The 24963-nt window shown below is 44.4% G+C and overlaps 1 protein-coding gene across 3 annotated transcripts in view; it reads right to left on the bottom strand.

Moving 5' to 3' along the window:
- The window catches only part of dacha (dachshund a), a 122113-nt gene that overhangs the window by 41492 nt on the left and 55658 nt on the right, over window positions 1-24963 (bottom strand). For all 3 annotated transcript variants that reach the window (XM_018751995.2, XM_018751996.2, XM_018751997.2), the window contains exons 2-3: window positions 24329-24444; window positions 5136-5267 (exon numbers count right to left, since the gene is read on the bottom strand). In XM_018751995.2, the coding sequence (XP_018607511.1) occupies window positions 5136-5267; window positions 24329-24444 (248 nt within the window). The remainder of the gene's footprint in view (window positions 1-5135; window positions 5268-24328; window positions 24445-24963) is intronic.

Below are 24963 nucleotides of genomic sequence, written 5' to 3'. Positions count from 1 at the left end.
AACGAACATCTCAGAGAAATACAATGAGTTTGTTACATTAGGAGAAAGAGGCATAGTTGCACACGCGTGATTCTTTAGTAAACCTAATTTGTTTCTTTCCTCTTTATGCACCGATATTCATCGCACGACTAGCTGCATAAAACTCAGGATAGACGAATCCTGATCACCTTCCGACATTTGTTTTTATTTTAAAGGTACACAAATATTTACATACAATACAGGGGTACTGGCTGTGTAAAGGTTTATCTAGGCACAATCATAAAGTTATGGTGCATGAACATTTACACCTTAGATGAGCTTGAGAGATGATGAGCAAAGTGAGTCTGGAAAAGGTGAGTTTTCAGACCCTTCTTGAATGTGGACAGAGTTTCAGCAGTTCTGAGTGAGAGGGGGAGGTCGTTCCACCACACCACAGCCAGAACTGAGAACCTCCGCGCTTTACCTTTCATGCATGAGACCACCAAGTGGGCAGATGTGGAAGAGCGTAGCAGTCTGGTTGGGGTGTAGCAGTTGATCAAGTCTGGTATATAGCTAGGAGCAGTCCTATCAATGCTTTTGTAGGCAATAACCAGGGTCTTAAATTTGATCCAGGCAGCTATAGGAGGCCAAATACTGTCACAAAACAATAATGTTTCTGTCTTAAAATTCCTTCTTTGTTATATAAAGGCTGTATATTTTTTCTGTAATCCCAAATCACAATTAATGGCAAGGTAAACAAGGAAAAAAATTTACTGGTTACTAGAGATGTGTTTTGTAATTTCGTGGTTCAGCACACAAGCGCTTAGCCAGTAGGTTCACTGTGTCCACTTATCACGGCGTCAAACAATGACAGAAGGTGCTTGTAAAACGAGACGTGTGCTACTGCAGGACTGGACTTTCACTTGCTGTCCTTTTAATTCCTTCCACAGGCTGGTGTTGTGCTAAACTGCAAAGTCAATCATCAGTGAAAGGCCTGTGTGGGAAAAGACTGCAATTCAAACGTGTTTTTGGATGGAGAGGGGCAGCCAAGCAATGCCTACGGGAACATGTGAGAAAGCAAAAAAACATGCAATTACACACATCCACATACTAATACATTATGTCCCATGTATGTTTGTGTAGAGAGCTCCTGGGCACAGTGGAAAGCCCTGCTGAACACTGAATCTGTGGGGAGGGTTAGCCAGTTAGGCCTAGCCTGTTAGGACTTTAACAACTCAGTGTCAGGAGACAGCTCAGCGATAGACCTTCGGCGCACAGCCTGGTAATTCCCATCATTCCCGGCTCTCTGAACCAGGGCTCTTCGCGTGGCGGCCTATTAGTGAGCCATTAGGGCCTGCTAGCCCCCGTGTCAGGGAGGATTTGTCTTCCACTAAAGACGCGGCTTAGCAAGCAGTGTGTGCGGAACACAACGCCTCGGCAAGCGGGAGCAAGGCCATTGTGGAGGGGTATGGAAGGGTGCTCAGTGGTATTGCTTTCTCTTGCTCACGGTAAGGTGAACCCAGCAAACTATGGATACGCAGCAGCTGCCCTAATGTAGAAAATTTACACTAAATAAGAGTGGCACCTGTCCTCTGACGGGAACAGCTCCGGTGGTGGGGGGGTGGGGGGTGGGGGCAGAAAAGTGCTGAGCGTGTGGTAGTCAGGGATCGGCAGTGGGCGCCTGCACCAGGGAAAAAAAAAAAAGAGGTTACACAACAGAGCGGTGAGCCCACGCTCTCCAGCAGCACCTGTTTCTGCTAACTCGGCAATCACAGGCCTGACAGATTCCTGAGTCTCTTTAAATAATGCATGGAATTTCTCTTTTAACTTGTCAGTGGAAAAGAGAAATATATCAGTTCTTCTCTGATGTCATTTGTGACGGTGATTTTCCCTGACAGTACTCCATTAGAGCAATGAGCTTTTTTCGCTTGGCTATTCTTCTATTGCCACTTGTACAAAAAACACATGCTCCCAGCTTTTTCCTGTTAACGTGGTTTCGGAAGCATTTATATTTAAAGGCATCGTTTGAGCGGGAGCTCTGCACCTCACCTGCATCCGCTTCTTTTTCCCTCCCGTTTCGGAAGGCCGACCAATCGAGCGCGAAGGTTCGTTCAAAGGACGTGGCACGCAGAGACGCCATGGAACTTGAGCGCTGTACTTTGCGAGACTTTGGCAACTAAAAACGGGATAAGCCAAATTGCCTGGTGGCCGATTGTGGGGCAACAGCTAAAATGATCAAGCACTTGTCAGCTCTCTGTAATGAGCCTCCAAAGCACCGGCTAGAGATGCTTTCGAAGTGTGTGAAGTTCCCTGGAAGGGGGCGGGGACACTGTTTGAGGAAGAATGGAAAAAGGGAGATTGAAATCAAGCCTATCTCTGCCGACTGTTCTCTGCAGATAGCTGCGGGTTTGAGCCCGATCCGCACGGAGGGGGAAAACGCAGATTAGATGCCCTTTGATGTTTTCCAAAGCAGCTTGCCATCAGAGAGGGAGGGACCAACAAACCGCCCCGGGAGCCTCAAAGAGAAAGGGAAAGAACAGAAGAAGAAAAGAGAACAGGAGAGGGAAGGAGACAAGCAGAAGTTGGGCTTTGCAGCTGTCGTCTGGGGATCAGTGTCTTGGCTGCGGAAGAGAGGGAGCAAGGGTTAAAGTTGGCGCGGAAATCTTCTGAGGCCGTTTGATTAACTTAGAGAGGACTCGGTAGATTGCGTTCCAGGACCTTCCCCCAATAAAGCCTGGAAGGCCCACTAAAAGCCTGTTCCTTTCTTGTCTTTGAGCAGTTGGAAGTCTTAAGCAAGTGGCCGTTTCTGAGATGAAGAAGCGTGCGCTTGCACCGTGCACACGATCACAACGCCACGCGCTCATGGTTCTCCGCAGTCCCCGTTCTTCGAGGGCCTTGAAGAACATTCTGGGCGAGAATGCCCTGAAACATAATTTTTTTAAAAAAAGTGTTTTTTCTGCTTGTTACAAGGCTTTGGCCAACCACTGCAGAGACAGTGCCATCCCTGCTCTGTCCAAGAACATAACTTCTGCAGCATAAATCGGCACACCATTAAAACTGTGCCATAGGCTCATGGAACACAATGAGCAACAACACTTAATTCCCTCTTCCATAATGCTGTGGAAGAGGGAATTAAGTTGGTCTGGTTTTACCACCAACTCAATCTCTGCACTGCTGGTTTAATGCTACATCCACCAGGACCTTCAGCCTCAGTCTTAGCAGGACACCCCCGCTACTCAGCTTATTGGCCCCATCCGATGAAGACGGTTCGGGCATTTCCAACAGATACTTATATTCGCTCCAACTCTCTCTGAACCATGGGGCTGTTGCTCCAAACATACCGTTCCGACAATCAATACATAGTTGATAATGTCAATGAAGAGGAAGCACAGAAATCTGATATGGAAAATATGGAGCAGAAAGAAAAGACAGGGAATTGGTACACTAATGCTTGGGACCTGAGCCTAAATGGGGGAGGGACAAATTTGTGTTCGCTCGTGAATTATGACACTCCATGCTCTCTGTCCACTGATCAACTCAAAAAGCTCTGAAAATAGCATCTCCCTCATCATCATTACCTTTATAACGGTCATTATCATTAGTCTTATTAAAGCAAATTCCTACTGAGTGTCTCAGTGTCAGCAACAGTACATTAGAAGCTCGCTAATAGAGTACGAGACCCTGCTACCTCATCCAAGTGCACATCCTTACATTCTCTCTCCTTCTCATTGCCTTCTGCTGTGCCTTTCCACACCCCCCATCTATCACCTTGCACTGTTAGAAAGGATTAACTCATTTTTCTATCAACACCACGATGCCCAGCGGACTCAGTATTTAACATATCTGTTACACCAAGGCTCGCTCTCCAAGATCTCTGCAAGAAGTCAACTGGTTTCCCCTAAAGGAGAGATCTGCCTTAACACCACTTGTCTGTATGTTAACATATGCCCAGCTAGGTACACATCTCCTCTACTGCCTGTCCATCAATCCTTTTTACGCATCGTCTTTGTTTCCCTTTCATTCCAAATTACACAGACTGTTAAATATTCAGTGTCACGCGGCCCTGGGAGTGGCCCGCTGTTTTTCACAAGGACAGTTAAAGAGCAGGGGCCACGTTTGTGGCATGGCCCTGCTCTCCCAGCACCCAGCGTCATGCACTTCCTCACATCGCAATCTAAATGCACAGTCAGGCTGCAGCCATTAAGGATGCTATTAGCCCCAATAAAACATATCTGAAGCAAAGGGACACACGGCCAGAACCAATTACCTGGGCTCACTGTGTGTGCTCGGTGATGGAGGGAGACAAGGCCCCCGTGATTTATAAGCAAGCAATCCCCTGTTCCTAAATAAACTTCCCCCTGATTTGTGGTTCTGTGAGCAGCACTTCCCCAACAGAAGGGCCACGCACCATGTGCTTGACACCGGGCAAAGCTGCACCTGAAGTTTACAGAGAACACAGTGGAGATGCACCTGCTCTTCTGCTGGCAATTCCATCTGGATCCCACAACTAAATAATGCAACATGAAATGAGCTCATTTCAGTGTTTCTATATGAATCAGCATGGGAATGGGAGCCACTGATATTTAAAGCGCAAAGGATGGTCGGACTGATACTTTGGCTTCTGTATATAAATATAGTAGGTATCGAAACTAAACACAATGACAGTGTTTGTGTTTTCAGTTGAGTTTTGGACTAGGATTAAACGGACAGTAGGGGTCATCATGTGGGACTGAGTCCACCACCAAAAGACTGGTTCTAAAAAGAGCTAAATAAATAGGGAAAAATTCAATGAGAAAAAAAAAGTTTCTGCATAGTAAGGATGTCTGCTTAACAAGTGAACTAAGCAAGGGCAGAATAAGGAATTCCGTTAAGTAAGCATATACATCTGTAATCCTGTGAAAAATGTGTAAAGCTCCTTTTGTTTCATTATGTTTAGCGTGTTAACTATAGAAAATAAGTGGCTCCAGTTTACAGCTCTTCACTAAGCAGAAACGTATCGAATATCTGTAAAAATATAGGCTGATATGAGAATGTCATGTTGTAGTTCTGTAAGTCTCAGTATACAGTGCTACCTTAAGTAGATGGCAGTTGCAGCAGTGTGTAGCAGTAATTTAAGTGTACAGTGCTGTATCTGCGTGCCCGTTGTGTGTGTTTGTGTGTGTCTGTGTAGCGCTGACCTGCGTTGGAGTTGAGGTCCTCGTTCTCAGATTCTGTGCCATTCTGGCTGCCTGTGCCATGAAGATTGTTCATGGCCATCAGCTTCATCTTCTGCAGCTTCATAGCTTCTGCCATTGCCGCAGCGGTGAGCCCTGGAGAGGAAACGGACACATTAGGATGTGAACACATACAGATATTTCCGCACATACATGCATGCGTATGTGTAAACGCACTATTCTGCTAATATTAAATATATTGTGTAAGAATTCTTCCTTTTCTATCCAGGAGAAAGAAGGGTTCAACTCCACTTTCAGAAAAAAAAAAGCTGATTTAGAGCAACAGCCAGAAATCCAAGTCAGCCACATCCTCTTCTTTTTTGGTTACAACAGCTGAGCTGTACTGCAGAACAGGAGCTGCGGACCACTCACGTAGCGTCATTACAAAAGCATTTCTAGTAGCGGCGGCCGCTAAGAACCAAGTAATGTTCTCCTCCAACACAAAGTTGGCCTTCTTCTCATCAGAGACCTTTTCCAGCACTTGTTCTTTAGAGAGGACACAGGGGACAGGAAAAAGTGGATGATGGGTCGAGTCACGGAAACCCTCCTTCTTGAGCGATCAAACTGGCATGACCTCCCCGCCCCCCCGCGGCCCAATCTCTGAAGCAAAGGGGGTTGCTGTTGCCATGTAGGTACTTAGCACAACAATGTCAGGGGCTCTCCCAGGAGGACCGCGCCTCACAGGCTCCCGTTGTACCTTCAGCTCTTTGAGCGCCCCAGAGCCGGAAGCCATCATCACTCCGCCCAATTAAGCCAATAATTAATTCAATTAAACAGCAGAGAGCTACATTAAGTAATTCATTAAGTGGCGGTGGCTGCGCCTCAACGTGCTACTCTGGAATGTAGTGATCTAAATTTTTAGCAAATCGGGACAAAAAGGCATCATTTACTGATGTCCCTGGTTGAGTTGTGCTGTTTCACCTGTGCTGTTCTAACGTAGGATGGAAATGACCTCCAGTGGAATTTACAATTTGGAGCAAAAAACAAGACTTCCTTCATCCTATTTATTGGTAAAAATGTAAGGGCACAACAGTTGTTAAGGCTTACTTCTGTGTTTTATGACATTTACGTCTACTTGCCTGTGAAAACCAACACCAAAGGCAGAGACGTAAGAAGAGTGTCATACTCACAGCTCATTTTCTCCATGACAGAAGACAAAGCAAAGCACATAAACCTGCAAATTATTCTAACTTCAGAAAATAAAGAGTGAGCACGAGGAGGCGAAAGGGGTGGCAAGGACACGGCTGGGGAGGGAAACAATTGAAATACCCAACCCCCCCACGCCCCCGGCCCCAACAAAACAGCATCCTTCTATTTTCACGCATCCAAGACCCTTCGACTGAGCGTGCCCGAGGAAACAGGCAAAATGTTTTCAATAGCTACATTTAAACAAAACGTCACAATGATTGATTCATTTTATTATGAGTTAATTTTGTAGCCTAATCCCACAGACTGTCAAGAGCACAGCTGTTGCTGCTTTGAGGGAAACACAAGCCTCTTATTGAACAGCGAATTAGCTGTCGACGTGCGGCCAAAGAAAAGGGGGGAACAAAAACATGTACAATAACGTCAGCACAACTGCCAAGAAGATTTTGCAAATCTATTTGTACAAGAAGACTGTCTGGGGGATCTTTTATGAGGACTGGGGTTTGAAATTCATTTGATGAGGACATCTGAAGTTTTGCAACACATCTTACATGTACATTTGTGCACAAAGTGATCTAAACTAAAAACTGAAGGAGGTGGAACAAATCATACACAACGCTGATAACTGAGTAAATCGTAACTTTCAAAACGATAAATCACTGTAGTTTTACACTATGATTTTGTGTCAAGAAATATTTATCAATAATGACAAGAAATATTTAAGACCTTTCCATGTTGCCAGACCTTAAGTACATGGTTTTAATAAAGAAATGTTTTAAAAATAAAAAAGGAAGAGTTTCTGCCTTAGAAAGAAAGGAAAACATAGGGACAGATAATATTTTCCCAACCCTGCCTTGCCCTTACTGTACATTTTTGGTGGATAAACAGAGGATTGAGCTCCAAAGCTCTGGTGCAACAAAATCATAAATAGAGGATTGGGGTCAAATCTCTGGTGAAAGAAAAACTGTTCTTTTTATAAAGTTACTAAACATTACCAACTCAAACCCATTAGTCACCACGGCTATTTTAGAACTAGGTTAGGTCCTATCAGAAACATATCGGATTAAACGCAGTGCTGCTTTCTCCCGTTCACATGGACTTTCTCTGTACACTCATCCCCATATCGGGGAGTGTGAGCGCATTCGGGAAAAGCCAACGCTATGTGTCAACGAGGAAGGTTCTTGGAGGCACGGAGCTCTTGTTCTTCCACAACGCAATCATTGGCCACATTCCTGCCACTGAGATCTGCACCTCTGAGCCAGAGAGCCCAGTGAGACAGCGCCAGATTCCTGAGTCCAGTGGACCAGCAACCGGGCTTAGCGGTCAGCGACTGACTCCGGCCTCAACAGGAATGGACAGTCCGAAAAGTTAAAAAAAAAAAAAACACAGAGCACCACAATGGAGGCATTGTTTATACGGCAATTTTTTTCCCCCCTTTTTGTAATATTAAAGGTGCTCTCTCCAAAAACGGGGGGCAAGATCAAAAAAGTAACAGTAATTGATGTTTGACTAAAGTCGTGACCCAGGGAAATGGGAAGGAGCACATGAAAGAGACGGCGTTTTTTCAGGAGCGGACAAATAGATTGCTTATTGTTTGCCTTTCATATAACACGTCAGATGTGGAGAACTCACGGGAGGAGTTTGGGGGGAGCCGCTTTATGGCTCAACGCTCAGAGGCGAAGACAGAGCAGCCCGGCAGCTCTGCAAAGAAGAGCCATTCGTGGCAATTTTACCACCCATTTTGACTGAAACAAGGGAATCTCGGCGCCAATTCCTACCCTGCCGGACAGAAGGCGGCGAACACAGCGACCATTGCTCCAAATTCCTCCACCGCTCCACTGTTCCCAATACGCCCAGTGCTCTTTCTCATATCCTGCTTGACCCAACATCCATTTTATTAAAAAAAAGGACACATTGTGACACTAATTTTAAAACAAACTAAAACAGGATCCTGTTTCTTTTGATCTTTTTTCATATTCCGTGGCTTATTTTGATTCACCAATTTATTGATTTTAATTAAAATACCAACTGCAACAACAAGGCAGATGGACAACGTCCAACACAAGATCACAAGTGCAGAGAACGTGACTATTATATAATGTATCTTCAGATTGTTTTCATTGCCACGGAGTTTCAGGCTCCTGCTTTTTTGGCTTCAAACGAAACAACATATGAGGGCTTTTTATGCCGAGAAAAGGAGATAACTGTGTGACACGTTTGTTTCCCCAATGGTGAATTTACACTGCAGCAGCACAAACAAACACACTCTCGTTCTGGGTGAACAATTCCTGTTTTAAAAGTATTCCTACCAGCGCAGTTCCCACTCAGGATGGAGCCTCTACTTGCAAATGTGACTTCAAAGCAAAACTATCAAAAGTGTCCATAAGTTCTTCAGCACTGTATTTACCTAAAGTGCACGTGTAAACATTTAGCTTTTCGGAAACACGGTACATTCAAAGTTCTGACAGTACAGGTTACCTACAGATAGAGCAAAGAAATAAGTGAAACTGTAAATTGTCCACAGAGCCTCTGTCAGTGGCAGTGACACACCTAGTGCTCCTGTTTTGGAAACGGAACAGGCTGTTGAGACAGACAGACACACCAGACCCTCACCAGCAAAATGCTTTTGTCTGCTTTTGCCCACAATTTGAAATACTGCGTTTAAAAATCAGTAAATACATAAACACTCAGACCAAAAAGCAGCTAAGCCAAGGCCTCTGTGTCTTGGCTGCGGTCCTGTGGGCCATGTGAGCTCTCATTCCTCACACTTCACACATTTACACTCTCCAAAGCCCTCACTGCAAGCATGTCTATTGTCCTCACTGGTGTCCATTAAATTTTCTTTTCCTAAACAAACCAGTGCGCACAGAAGCTCGTCGGATGTGTTTGCAAGTACGGAAAATGGGTTACGTGTGAGAACAAGCCTGGCAAGATCATGTTTTCAAAAAAAGGATCACCCATGCAATTTTCAGTTCTCTACCGGATGCATTATCATATTTTACATTTCTCCCTTTCTGGAGACAGAACAACTCCTTTTCTTCACATAGACAGAGTGTCCTAGCAAAGTATCACATTTGTACGTCAAAGTGGGGACGAGAAGAAGAAATATTACTTTCCTATTCTACATTTTCAAGTAAACTGAGATTGCGGGAAAGACAAAAAAGGAGGCGAGGGCTTGGGGGGGCAACACTGTATTCGATTCGCCTTTGGAATTTCCGAACAGCAGAAAGAGGACGAAATGAGCGGACAACAAAGCGAGATAGCTGCGAGGTGTAATCAAATCTCTGGCACTCACAGCGGCACAGAGAAATGGAGAAATAGGACAAGATGGTAGTGACTAATAAAGTGGGAAGTGTGGTGGCTCACTGGTTCGCGCAGCAATTAGGAACGACGCAACGTGACACAGTTCTCGCAACACAACCTTGTAAGGCCTCATGCCGAGAGAGTTAGGCCAAGACCGTTGCTCTTCCTCGAAGGCGCAGTGTCTGTGCCGACTGCCCTGGAAAGACCCTGCAAAACAGGCAGGAATGAAGTGAAAAGCACAGAGCCGTCCGGAGTTACATGCCACTAAGGGATGATCCAATGGCATTTTAAGCTTCATTTACCTTGAGACAGCGCGCTGTATTTCATAATGACCAATTTAGCATGGATTAAGTGTTAACTGGTGCTCTATATACTGGGTGATAAAAAGATGGTGGCGTTAATCCTGAGTCTGTGCAACTTCTGCACAAATAAAAAAAATATACCCAAATCTGTTGCACCTTTTTGAACAAATTCACTGCTTCTGCAAGAATTTCGGTCTGCCTTCTGGAAGCCATGCCGCCTTAAACAAGGCTGTGAAGGCTCTAATTAGTCTTAATTAAGTCAGATATTAATTTCAAAGTATGTCCTTATTAGAGCACAGAGAGCAGAGGAAGGCGGTAGGAAGGCGGTGGAAACGTGGCATTCCGGTGAAGGCGGGCCGTGCACAGGGACCAGAGGCATGGACCTCACCCATCTGGAGGTGGCTCTGGCAACGTGCTTAGACTTCAGCTACACAAATGTAGGCACACAATAAACTGAAAGTGGGACAGGAAACAGAATAATAAAGATGAAGGAACGCTATGAGAACTCTAGGGGACACAACAACGTTGTGGAGTAGGCCCTGGGTTCAAAACTCGGGCCTCGTGTTCTGGGGATTCACATTCCTAAAGACATCAGGGACCTGCTGTGCTGTCACTCTGCAATGAGAGGTTTCCTTTTGCAGCTCAAAAAATATACTGTAACACTTGCAGTTCATAAGCAGTTGAGCCAAGGCTCTCCCCCCGACCGAAGCTCAGACAAATAACTCGTCTAGCCGTTTCATTGGACTTGATTTCTTTCTCATAATAAATTTAAGGAGCAATTTCAATTAATCATATTCCTCAGTTTTACACCAAATATTACTCAAAGTGGAACACTTATTAATCTAACCACCTGTAATACTATAACTGTGAGTCCATAATCTCTGATTGTTTTATCAATGCAATTAGCAGGAGGATCGATCCATCGCCAGGAGAGACATCGACATGGGACTTTTTACAGTTTGCTGAACCCTAGATGCGACTTGGCAATGTGACGGTGTGAAAAGGCCCACAATCCGCCTATCTGGTTGAATAAAGGAGGCTTTCCTCTCTAAGGAGGCTGACAAATAGGGCCCGCTGGCTGCGAAGTCATGGTTTTTCCTTTCTCTACTACAGAAGTGGGGAGGGGAGCCACCACAAGTGTGGCGTCTCCAGAGATGGGCGCTAAAGTTTCGTTTTAGCACCCACGACCGGGCTCTGTCACCACAACATGCTCAGCAGCCACCCTTAAATAATTCACCCGATTATGTGCCTGTCTGCTGCAGTCTGATTCGAGGAAGCCTTGGATTCCACTCCACAGAAAGGGAGCGTTTTACCAGACCGGATACAGTGGCATCAGCAAGGCAGAGGAGGCAAAGCTTCCCTCCAAAAGTAGCCTTACCGGGATACACAATAACGGAGCTTTACAGCCGACAGGTCAACCATTGAAACTCTCTTTACTGTCTGCGTTCAGCCCCGACAGTTATGGATCGCACCAAATGCGTCGTCAAGAGAGGCTGTGGGACGCGTCCCATAATTAGCAGACGCAGCAGTAGCTTGTGGTTTTATATTACATTGAGGTAAAATTACACCGCAATGAGAGGAGATTACTTTTATCAAACAGGGAATAAGCTGTTAATTAACTTCCTGCAGCAGCAGTTGCATTCTGTTTTTTTTTTTTTTTTTCCTTTTTCTGTAGCCCACAACAGCTATTACTCCCCTGCTCTGGCCACAACTGTATGTCAAGTGTTTCAATGCGAACAACACTGCTTCCATGCATTTTGCTCTTATTGAGGAGAGGGTGACATGACGGGTTAAGGAAAGAGCAACTCAGCAAAGGGCTCCACACTGATTCCATCACAGAGAGATTTTTCATTTTCCATTTGGTCCTGTTTACTCCTATCCGTGTGAGACTTTAATTAGCGTGTGGGTGTTGTGATCTGGACATATCACCAGCGGTCGCCCTGGCGGAGCAGTGGAGTGGGTGGCAGAGATGGATCAGATTAATAGCCTCCTGTGGAAAGCCCAAGCAATGAAGCTCCAACTTGAGGGCATGAGAATGTGGGAGAAATGGAAAGGGAACGCACCAAAAGTAAAGGGGGTGGTCACAGGGGCAGTGAGAAAAGAATACTTGTTTGAAGTCACTGCGACCATGTAGATGAGAGACGCTCCACACAGGTCTTACACATCTTCAGGAGTGATGTGAGAGCACATGTGCAGAAAGAGCATGAGTGGAGTGCAGCCCACTTCCCCCAAAGAGTGAAACCACACAGCTATACTAGTGTGCATCAAAGCCCCCAAGTGACTAGGTCGCCCAGCCTCCCTCTGCGGACGCCGCGCAGCATCTGACCTACGAGCAGCACTGATTTCAAGGCATCTCTTTAACCCCAAGAACTTGTTAATGTTTCATGGAGGGAGTCACTGGAGCCTGGGCTCGTTGAGTCAGAATATCCTCGACTTAGCAGAAATAAATGGGCCAAGTGTTCAAAGTGTAACAAGGGTATGTTCAGTGGGCAGAAAGTGAGTGGAGTGCACTTTTTCCTCTTGTTCCCCCGCACCACCCGCCCTCGTCCCTTTGTCTCTTTCTTGGTCCCTTGTTGTTTTTTAATTAACTCAGCGACATTTTTTGCCCTGTAACTCAAAGTTTTAGCTGCAGGGCATGGGTACATTACAGCATAACAAAAGAAGTACAACAAACATAAAGATATTAGTGGATGACACTTTTTTTTTTACAGAACTGCTACAGAATAAGTGTTAATCAGTAGAGCTGTGTAGTAAATTCTCAACATCGATGAAAAATAAAAATATGTATGAAACTCAGTTTTTTTGTTTTGTGAAATGCCTTTATGAAGCTAAATCTGCATTTCCTTTTCAATGTAGGATGTACGCGGGGTGCGGTGGCGCAGTGGGTTGGACCGCAGTCCTGCTCTCCCGTGGGTCTGGGGTTCGAGTCCCGCTTGGGGTGCCTTGCGACGGACTGGCGTCCCGTCCTGGGTGTGTCCCCTCCCCCTCCGGCCTTACGCCCTGTGTTACCGGGTAGGCTCCGGTTCCCCGTGACCCCGTATGGGACAAGCGGTTCTGAAAATGTGTGTGTGTGTGTGTGTGTGTAGGATGTACTGTATTTACATCCTTCCTAAAGAAAAATCCTTTACTTGTTAAAACTCAAAAATGTAAAAATTATATATATATATATATATATATATATATTCTGACACGTCAGAGCCCTTCAGCAGACCGGATACTCGCATTACATCATTTCAGGGTCAGTCACTAGCTTCATTGTTATGGCCAAAGGGAATGTGAGGTATACATAGGTGTTGTACTGTTTTGGTGAGCATTTCAAGGGCAACACACTCTCAGTAACAAAGGCATTTAATTTTTTTGTCTCTGCTCCACTTACAAGAGGAAGCCATGCATGAACATGGGTCCCAAAAGAGCTTGAGGTCTCCTCTTGTCTATAGTGTGCCTCCCAGTGTGTCTTCTCACCTGGGTTACTTTACAAAGCACCGGGCTGCTGGAAACAGGGGTCATGTGACAGTCAGATTAACCTTTGAGGGGTAATGTATGGGGAGAGAGGTGTTTCACTTTCTGCCGTTAACGTATTCCCACCTACAGCCCGTCCATGCTCTGGCGGTGTCAGATATTTATAGAAAGGACTATTGAATCCATTTTCCAAAGAATCCCTTGCAAGAAGGAAGATCCCCGGGGTGGCAGGAAAAGAGGGAGCAGCGGGAGGAGGAGGCGGAAGGGGGCGGGAGCACAGTGTCACGGCGGCGGAGATTTATCGGTGGGTAAAACGTGTCATTTACACGAGGAGTCACAGGAGAAGGGCACGAGTGGGCTAATAACACAGTGGCATGCCATGATTACCCTCTTCATGAGCACCGTTTGTTGAGAGGAGTTGGCCCAATACTTGTCAGGATGCTCAAATCCTGACTGGGGTGATGAGGGAGTGATTGGTGGTGTGTGTGTGTGTGTGTGTGTGTGTGTGTGTGTGTGTGTGTGTGTGTGTGTGTGTGTGTGTGTGTGTGGGCAGCAGGGCTCAGTGCCCGTGTAAAAGCACCTGTGGGACTACATAAGTTGGATAAAGGGAATATGCTCAACCCTGCCAAGCATCTTAATGCTATCTTACTTTCAGTCTGCTCCCTTGTTTTCTCTACAGCATTTTAGTTTTTCCCTCTCATCCAGTTTTTTTCCAAGACAAACATGAAAAAGAGAAGTGTTTTTTCCTTGAATTCGAGGAAGTTGTTCTGTTATTACTGAGCAAATAATACCTATTAAAAATGCATTACATTGACAAACAATTAAGTAATGAAGTTTTTAAAAAGCGCTAAGCTGTTACGGATTCTCGGGCATTGTTTTTCTTTCATCATGCTACTGTTTGTATCCCTTAAATAAAGCGAACTCTTAGCCAGAGCTGAATTTAGCTGGCATCTTGCTCCCCAGGCTCACTGTAATCGACCCTTCTTATTAATGCCATTAATTACAGGAGAACAAAGGTTTTTTACCTCCTTGCTGCTTCAAAGGCCATCCATGGTGCGCGGATCATTAAAATGGACCACCCAATACTCCGCCGGGACTCCCGGTGTTTACTCCAGCTAGACCACAAGCAACGAACCCAACTTTATTGTTAACCTTGAGCTTTGTCTCTGATTTGCATTCCACTGAGCTTCACCCTTTCATTCGACCTTCTTTTTTACCGACTTGCTTCCACTGGGTGAGAAAATAAAGGGGAGGGCTGCTTTGTTTTCTTAGGCCCATCGGAGGGCTTTCCAGAAGGTTCTGTACCTGAGGCTAACTGGCTGAAAACCACACAGGCTACGAGATGACAAAAGGCAGAAAACAAGGAGCCCCGGTATTTGTGTAATACTCTGCATTTTTACATAGTGCACTGAGTGTTCATTATTAATTTTGAGTTCATTAATTAAAAGCCTAATTCTGGGTGTTGTGCAACACCTGTGAGAAAGGCAAATGCAAACATTCTCAAACTCTTTTTCTCATGCAGAAAATTAAGATAAAAATTAATTCATACCAATTCAGTTCTTCAGTTGGTTTGTACTTTCAGTGGCTCACACGCAATACACAGATAAAATACCAAAATATTTATTTATTTGTACACAGAGAAACACCCTTGTGGAAAAAGAAAGTATGTAAGTGCTTTTCCCGTTTAGACTCAAAGTAAGCCACCTGATACCAGGCTAGTCTGTCCAAATGGTTTTACCATGATTGATGAGCACAGCAGCTAGACCCTCAACCCTGCCAGTCGCTCTTCCCCCTGAAAATTCACATCTACAGAGGATACAGAGTGAAGAGGTGGGGGTTTTGGGGGGGCAGAAGCATTCTCTGTAAAAACAGAGGCACGCAGGAGCCGAAGCAATAGTGACAGGCGCACTGGCTGCAACTTGCTGCCCGGATTAGCTCCAATAGCCATAATAAATGAAACAGAGAATAAAATAAAAACAATTTTACACTGACTGAAGGCTTGACTTATAGGAAGTGGCAGCTCTGCTGGCCCCAGGCACCGAATTAGTTTTGCCACTCGATAATTTGACTGATTCACTTGAGTGGCCCGAAGAGGACATTTTCTGCCTGATTTCAATGTAATCAAGTCACCTGCTCTGTGATTGCTGGGCCAAGATAGCCGTGGAGATTCGGAGAGCAGCACAGGGATGGGAAGGATGGTGCAGCTCAGTGGCATGGCCACGGAGGACTCGCCCAGCTGCGCACTTCAACAGTTCGCCCTGTTAACTCTTCACACGCGCCCCTGCTAGAAATCTAAGACTGACCTTTAGATTTTACTTCATGCTTTACATTACGCATAGTACTGCAAAGCATAAGTAAAGCCTAGGAGGAGCTGCTGAGACACTGACGTGGTCAGTCATGCCCACTCCTTCAACCAGCACTGCAGTTGTGTGGGCTTCTACGTCTGCACACTAGGTACACTCTCTGCACTGTTTCTTTGTACAACATGGCTCTGCGGATCATTGTTCTGCTTTTGTGAAAGTGAGACACATCCAGAGTAACTGACTGCTCCCCACTAAAATCACACGTATGCACACAGAAACACACACACAAACACACAAAATGAATTATATTTTTATATTATAAAGAGAAGGGGGGGGTACGGTGGCGCAGTGGCGCAGTGGCACAGTGGGTTGGACCAGGTCCTCCTCTCTGGTGGGTCTGGGGTTCGAGTCTCGCTTGGGGTGCCTTACGGCGGACTGTCGTCCCGTCCTGGGTGTGTCCCCTCCGGCCTTACGCCCTGTGTTGCCGGGTAGGCTCCGGTTCCCCGCGACCCCGTATGGGACAGGCGGTTCAGAAAATGTGTGTGTGTGTGTGTGTGTGTATTATAAAGAGAGAGAGATAACAGATGGTATGTTTAAGCCCATGAACTTGTAACCTGGAGGTTGCAGCTTCAAGCCACTCTCCTTGTTATTGCTGTAGCACTCTTGAGCAAGGTACTTGCACTTAACTGTTCTTGTAAAATGTAAAGATGTGTAACTGTCAAACACTGCAAGTCTTTTTAGATAAAAATGTCAGTTTAGTAACAAATTAATAATGTTTTGCATTTGTGTATTTCTAACTAGGTTCCTCCTACTGAGCAGCCTACAAACAAACCAACATTGCATGGCTTTACCCCGATGTGATGGAGGACAATGTGGTTTCCTCTACTGCAGGGATGGGGTTGGACAGGAGAGGAGGGTGGATCTTCCGCTGAGCCAGGCCAGGAATCTGTCATAGCCACTGAAGAAGGGGGGACAGGGTGTGGACAAGGGCTGCTGATGTCTGCGTACTGCAGCTGAAGGGTAACCTTTGCTTAACCTTTCGCATGTTGAAAGCGCATTTCTACACAGGCTTATTAATTTGGACAAGGTCACCTTTTTTCATTTTAATACCAGATTAGCAGAGCTGGATCGTGAACTTTGATGTAGAAAATGTGCAGATGAGGGCAACTCTCCAGAATGCCTTGTAAAAATTAGCAAGACTTTTATTGATGTGCTATTGACATTTTTTTGCAGGAGGAGAAATGTCAACGTGTGCTGTGCAGGGTAACCAGCAGAGTAAGCATTAAAATCCCAATTTACATATTGTACTGTCGAAATTAATAACAGACATTGCAAGATACACAAATCTTTTTTCCCCCTTGGATTAAAGTCAACAGCTAGTGGAACAGAGTGAAGTTGTGCACTCCAGTAAAACAGGCCCTGCCTGTACCACAAATCAGTTATATCCTTCCCTCAGACACATCACTCTTGTCCCTTCAAATGGACTCAGTCTTCATTTGTGGTCAATACATGGCTAAACCACAACTGGGGTGTTTATCCAAAGTGTGCCATCAACTGCACCCTGAATGGTCCACCCTGTAGGATCAACGTTAGTCACGGACTGGAGGCTGCCTCTGCCTGGCTCCCACTCCCCAGGCTGCAGCTTTCTGCTTTCTGCGTCAGTGATGCTGAATGGGGTCCATCTCGCTTGTTGTGTACGACAAGGCCTAATCCGCCCGGTGACAGGGAATGTTCCTTAATCCCAGGCCCCTGGAGGCCGGCACAGGGCCCGAGACACCGGAGTGGGGGGCATGGGAGGGTGGATTTAGCAGCATTAATCCCGCCCCCACGCCCGCGATACACAGCACGGATGCCCTGATTTAGAAAGTGTTTTAGAAGGCGTTTCCTTTAAGAGGTTTTGCACACTTTTGCGGCTTCAATATGTCGCCTGCAGGGGTACTCACGCTTTCCTGAACGTGAGTCACTGACTTCAAACTGTCACTCATTTCCCATCTCTAATTAAGTCGCTAATTATAGTATTAATACTGCCAACCAAAGAGCTGTGATAAAGAGGACACGTCCACAACAGACAGACAAACAGACCAATGGCTAGATAATATCGAATAGCACACACCAGAATCCTTTAAAGCAGATGTCATACAAGCTCACAAGACCAACTCCATGTGGTGAGACAACACAAGGCCAGGCCTGTTACGCTGTTTGAGGTGGATAACTTATCACCTGCCAGCCCTGTCACTGTGGTCTGCATTCACCACATCCTTCCAGAAGAATAGAGTATCGCAGTTCACTCAGGCCACACTGGCTATTCACTACAACAGGTCCCTGTCTTAACCACGTTCTTCCTCCAAATGAACACAAATAGACCAGTTTGCAATATGGTGCATGCATGGTATGTAGAGAAGGCAATGAGTCATAGAAGAATTAAGAAACAATTTCTAGAACATGTTTTGCATCACTTCTTGGAGCAAAAAGTTATCGTTAGCACTGTGGTTCAGGAGGAAAGCAAGTAACGGCTCTTACAAGTTATGGGTTTGTAATCTGAAACCTCAAACAAAAGGAGGAGCTCTGCTCTAGGTCTCTGGGGTCAGTTTATAATTTGAGTTGTTGACGTTAAAGTCAGGTGTCTAAATGCTGGGCCCAAGCCAGGATACAAAAGGAGGCGTGCTGGGTGTAGGGTTAGCACCCTCACCCCAAAAAACTCATCTTGCTACAGATATACCAGCAAAAGGAATACCAAAGACCTCAAACCCGTACACAAGATAAAAGTTTTTGACAAACTACTGTTGGTGGCCTATACCCTAACCAGGGAGACAGGCAGTTGGCTATTAATGTGCAAAACTGGACATGCTGTCAGTTTAACAACTATACAAAAATGTCTCAGCTGATCTGACAGAGTACAGATACAAAAAAAAAAACAATGTTTGATTCTTCATATTTCACCTGCTCATCTTCTCTGCCCTGATGATGAACATTGGACAAGTGAAAGCACAGCGGAGGGAAATAAGAACTTCCTGTTGCTTGGCTTGCAGCACTTTCCACAACAGGGCTCTTATTACTGTAATGTCTTTGTTTTACAGTTTCAGACCCATTAATGAAGCCCATTCTCCTAGCTCCTGAGAGTGCGTTTGAAGACAGGCATACCGCTTGTAAGACAAATTAAAAGCCCCCCCACCCCCCTTTTCCAGTCCTTCATTAAATGTGGATTGGGGGCCACCCACCTGCATGCGCGTGTTTAATTTAGGGCTCTGCTGGCGTGACTGCGCATCCCAGCACCGAGCTCTTTATCAGGACGATTTACAGCCAGCCGCCTACTGAATACAGCCGACGCCCGAGACCCAAAACCAGGGTTACTCCCGGTCCCATGGGCTGCTGGAGCCTTGGGATATGGATCTCTAGGTGACTCAGTACACTGGTCTAAAAATAGCATCGTCTTAATTTTCATGACGACACTGACGGTGTGCTTTGAGCTACATTTGGTGATATTTCCAAAAATTACTGCTTCATTACAGCTTTCTCCCCTAAAATTAATATTTTAATTACAACAACTGTGGTGTCACTTCATAGAATTGTTCTATTTTATTAATTCCCAGGAACAAACATGTTTGTTTTATAGCTACTCTAATGAAATGTTCAGCAATAATGTCAACCAATAATTTATTCAACTTTATTGCACATGCCACTTCCCCCTCCTCTGCATCAGCAGGACCATGAAGGCAAAAAAAATCTACTCCCATCATTCCCAGCACCCCACTCAAGTGGACCCTAGCTACCCCTCAGAAGCTGAATTGTAGTTTTTGCAGAGAAAAAAACTGATGATCTCTGACAGGGACCTCTATTATTAGTTACAATTCACAGTATACTTCCACAAACCGCAACTGAATAATAATAATAATAATAATAATAATAATAATAATAATAATAATAATAATTTATTATTATCACTGTCATCATCATCATCACACAATTTCCCCTTTAGCTCTATCTGACAAATGATCTTGAACTTAAATTTGTGTATTCTGGAAATGCAGAGAAATGCCAACCATGTAGAAACTTCACAGAAATGCATCTTCCATATCACAGATCTAGAAAACACTTGGTGCCAAGCAGGCTGCTGGAGTCGAGATGGATAGAACTGAAATTTGTCAAATAATCTTTCCTTCTCATGTGGGAATGTATTTTATCAACATCAAAAAAAGAAGCAAACATATGCATTTTGTTTATAATCAGGTTAATACCTGATTATACATAATAAAACACTAAATAAATAATAAAACATTAACATGTTGTTTTAGATAACATGTTAAACAGACTTTAAAATACACATAAAGCAAAATTGCAACTTTTTAACTTCAGTTTCTTAGGATTTTATTATTCTGTATTCAGATTTTTTTAATTGTTATAATTAAGTTTATAAATGTTATAAAATAAATTACTTCATAAGCTTTAAGTTGGACAAATGCGATTCCAAAGCTATCACAGGTTTACACAAATTTTTTTTTTTTTTTACCTCTTTCTCTTGATATCTATATTCTTGGCAGCACTTAGTTCTGCTGCTCTCTCCATAATGCCGTCCTTCATTAGCATGCAGGACAGCTATGCTGGCCCATATGTCACTAAACAGATCCCCATGTTTTATTTATTCAAAGTTATTTTACCCAACAACCCCTCCCCTTCAGATAAGCATGTGAGTCAGGAACAGAGACAGGGCATGGAGTGTGGCAGAGTCACATACAAGCTTCTGTCCTGGGAAATTTCACATGGGTAATATACATGAGTGCTGAAGGATTCCTAAAGGCAGAAAAAAGAAAGGAATGGATTTTAGTGTAAAATATTTAAGACAACGTGTTTAGCCCATAGGATGCTGTTCACTAATACAGGCCATTCCTACTGGCTCCATCTCGTTATTGACTTCTTCAGCTGACAGTTCTCCTACAGGTTTTCATCTAGCCTATTTTCCATCTCCTAAGCAAATTCAAAAGAAAGGCTCCTTTTTGCATTAACAACATGAAGCGACTTGCCAAAAAAAGCCATCAAGGAGGCGCCCATGAGCTTCCGGGGAATGGCAGTCGGAGGCAGAAGGCAAGCAGAAACAGCAGTTAAAAACAATTTGTCAGAGCGAATCGTGGTGGACAGGGGTGGGACACTCCTTCTGGGTGTGCGAGGTGTGGGGGGAGAGGGATGGGGGGCTGTGAGCAGATGGAGCACTGCTCCCATTGGGACATGTCATTCATCAAAGTCACCAGGAAGAGCCCAGCTTGTATTCTCCAGCAGAGAGCAAGAGAGAGAGAGAGAGAGAGAGAGAGAGAGAGAGAGAGAGAGAGAGAGAGAGAGAGAGAGAGAGAGAGAGAAGCACAAGTGTGTAAAAGAGATGGCTCGATGGATGCAAGGCATGGTAGGAGCAGTAGCATGTCGGTTCAGTTTGGCAACACCAAGCACATCTCATTAGCCTCATCATGCTAATGCAGAAGATACTATGCAGTCACTCAGGAAAAGTCAGGGCCAAAAAAAGAAGGAGAAAACAACCTCTCTGACTGGTTAGAAGCAGAGGTCCTGTCATGTGGCCCCTAGTGATCAATCCATTACTGGCAGGTTTCAGACTACTGCAGCAAATGGGGATCCCAGTCTATCCAAAACTCTGAAGGCTCAAAGAAAGGCGAAGAAGTTGAAAGACAAAAAAAAAAGGATAACACACAGCTTTCCAGATGGCACACACATTTTTTGTGAAGAAATGCACAAGCACATATCCTTCTGAGGACAGCACAGTTTCAGCCTTGACTCACTCTGCCGAGACTAAAGGAAGTCCTACAGGTTAAGGTTAAGGTCAGAGGTCATCCGAGTAAAGCATGGCCTGCATCCCTGGGCCCCCCAATTCCTCCTTTCCTGAATCTCTTTGTCTCTTGCTCTAACTCTCTGGCTCTCGCTCCCTCACACTGTGACCTAGATTGATTCACATTACTGTACCCCTTCCACTGACAGCGAGCAAGGAGGAAGAGTGAACCACTGTTCTACACGACAACAGAGTAGGAGCCGAATTCTAATTCCAACAGTTTAGCTCCCTCCCTGCAGCGCGGCAGCTTATGATGTTTCCTGTCAACAGCGATCCAGTAGACAAAAGGCCAAAACAAAACAGACAACAAGTTAAGTTTGGCTTTTTGCTTTGCTTGTTTTCTTCCTTGTTATGCTCTGCCTCCGAACATGAGAGCAGAGACATTGACAAGAAAACAATTCCCCTGTGAATTCTGTGCACTTCTTCAAGAGAAGATCACGATGCACTGTAAAACGAACATCCACCTGAGGTTTGGAGGACTGTTGCTCTATACAAACAAACCATTACCACATTTTTCGGACACCGTTTACATGATCCCAAAGGCTTTGGTTAACAATGTAAAAAAAGATGAAGTGCAACAAAACCTTAATTGTAGTGAGACTTACTGTGCATCTTGGATGAAATGTACCTTGATAATGAACCCGTCATTCTAAGAAAGACTGCAGAAATATCCTTTGATACCCAACATGTATGGCAGAATTAAACAAATGTGTATTTTCTACCAACAAAAAATGCAATTATAAAATCACCCTCAATGTTTTAAAGTGTACATTCCAAATTATATTTTGAGACAGCAAAATTTCTTCTATGATCACATTTTGAGTGTTCCCCTTTCCTCCCAGATGCTTCAGCTGAACTGGTGACCAACTTGTCCTTAGTGTGCATATGCGAGTGAATGAGTATGTGTGATTACCCTATGATGGACAGGGTCTCCTGTCTAGGATGTACCCAGTCTGAAACCTATGCTTCTGGGATAGGCTCCAAATGCCATGAGACTCTCCATTAAGGCAAGCAATTATTGATGGTAAATGAATGTATTAACCATGATCAGCTTTATCCTAATTTTACACACAGACTTTTTTATTCATACATTTTACTTGCAATGCTCTTCTTCAAATCGTGTTCTACTTTCAACTTGTTTCTAAATGTGCTCCTTACTGGATAGCTTTCCAGCCCTGGGCAAGATGCACTGATTTGTACTAATTGGTGCTTTTTATTTTCTCCAAGCATTTCTGTTTCATATGGACTGTAACTTTGTATAATCAGCCACTCCAGATAACAACAATCTACTAGGACCATAGAACATTTCACTCAAGTATAGAAGTAAAGAGCAAACTTAGCTGTAGGAGGCTCAAAGCCTGGACATTACAGCTATTGTAATTATAAAGGTTTTACCTCCAGAAATGAATCACTGATCTTTTCTTACCTCTACTGAGATACATGCGTGATACACAAAGCTCCTGAATCAAGAGACAAATACCTCTCACAGAGAGAGTGACATAGTGAACTCAAGATAGGTGAAACCCAGCAACTATATTTATTTAGCATCTGATGTAGCACAGTGTTTGATCCCTGATAAAGATTCACCAACTCATCACAAAAACAGAAAATCTATTTACAATTTGCCAACGTCAGTGCTTACTCCTGACTTTCAAATATGCAACAATTCAAATGTGTTTCTATTACAAAAAACCTGACATGATTCTAATAGCCTTCTAAGCAGCAGAATAATGCATTACAAAACTGCTGACTAAAAAAATTACTGTTACTTTTATTACATTTCTTTTATTGCATTCATGATTAAAACCACTGATATTTTTTGATATTTTTTGCAGTTGATATTATCATAAATACAACTATGGACAAGTGCAGAAAGATGTTCAGGATGAGTACACCACATAATCTTAAATGGACAGTTGGAACAATTAACAGTGAATGTAAAGAATGAAATGAACGCTTAAAAAAAGATACACTAAGCATTAGGCCATAGAAATAAAATTAAGTTATCTGAAATCTGATCAGTGCTAACATTAACTTGTGGCTCAGGCTACACATCTGCAAAAATCAATTTCGTTTATCAGCGAGCATGAGGACAAAATTGCTTCAACCTTTGTCAATTTCAAAGGAAAAATAAGTAAATAAAAACATAAAAATATGTTTCACAAGACAATACCTCCAGTAATGGCAGACTCAAAGACATGAAATGTTTCAGTCTGCCTGCGTCTGACACCCCCCTCCTCCCTACCCCACACACACACACACACACACACACACACACACACACACAAAATCTAAGTGCCGTAACAAGAGCTCAGTATCATTCGTGAAAGCTTGGTTCCCCACCACAGAATACTGGACCTTCAGACAGGTAAATGCATGTTGTGATTATAAGGGAGATAAAACAAAGTATGTGTGCGTGAGGCAAAAAGTGCGTATCGGAAAGAGAGCCACAGAAATTCAATAGTGTAACCTCTGTCTAAGGAGCGGGAGCGGCTGCTGAAGGACAAGCTGAGCCAAATCAATAGCCGATCTGCAGAAGGCAGAGGAAGCAGAGCGGGGCAGGGGTTGGGGGACAGAAGGCTGGGGGGAACAGAGGGACACGCAGAGGGAAAATACCGGATGGTGGACAGGCTCACCTCCGAAGAGTATAAAATATAGCAACGGGGGGCAGGCCTGTGAGTTTATAAAATATTTATATGTAATGCCGCCAGGTTGTTCAGCTGTAGGGGGATCATTACTGGTGTGTCTGTTCGGATGGTCACAGCACACAATGACAAGGCTTGAGGGTGTGAGCACTCACCAGGAGTGGGGGCTTACCTGTAGGGGACAGCAGGCCTGGAGACAGCAGGCCATGCACACTGTGGGGCAGAAGGCGAGAGCTCTCCTGCATAGCCACGCCCAGGGAACGCTTCGGAGGACGGCCTGGCCTAGAGCTTCAAAGAAAGAAGGAAGGGGGGAGAGAGAGAAACCATCAGACCTCTGTACCCCATTTAAATGCCACCATTATTAATCCCACTAACCACAATAATAATAACAGTATTATACTTACACAAGGCTACAAGAGAAATTCAGTCATCACTTTAAGACAGACAGAGATTCACAGGGAAGAATTTGCACAAAGTCACTACACCAGGTTCACTACGGTCCCACCACAGACTTAAACCCCGAGGGCTCCTGAACAGCCCACTGATCCCATTTCAGTATGGCACCTCCTCCTTCTCTACCTCCCTCAGCCAAAGAGAGCGGCTGTCGTGGTCAGTGCGGTGTCCCTGTGTGTATGTGCGGTGCATATTTAAATTGCCTTTACCAATGAGGAGTGCACCTCAAAAAAGAAAAAAAGAGACATTTTAATTATGAAAAATACACTTTTAGCAGGTATATCAGTTAATGCAAGAACCTATTAATACTGTCTCCAATGGGTGGATGGCTGTGTAAAATGTCATATACTGTAA

The sequence above is a fragment of the Scleropages formosus genome, chromosome 4 (genome assembly GCF_900964775.1).
Source record: "Scleropages formosus chromosome 4, fSclFor1.1, whole genome shotgun sequence".
NCBI lineage: Eukaryota > Metazoa > Chordata > Actinopteri > Osteoglossiformes > Osteoglossidae > Scleropages > Scleropages formosus.
The sequence above is the reverse complement of the archived record's forward strand: the minus strand, read 5'-3'. Positions and strand labels throughout refer to the sequence as shown.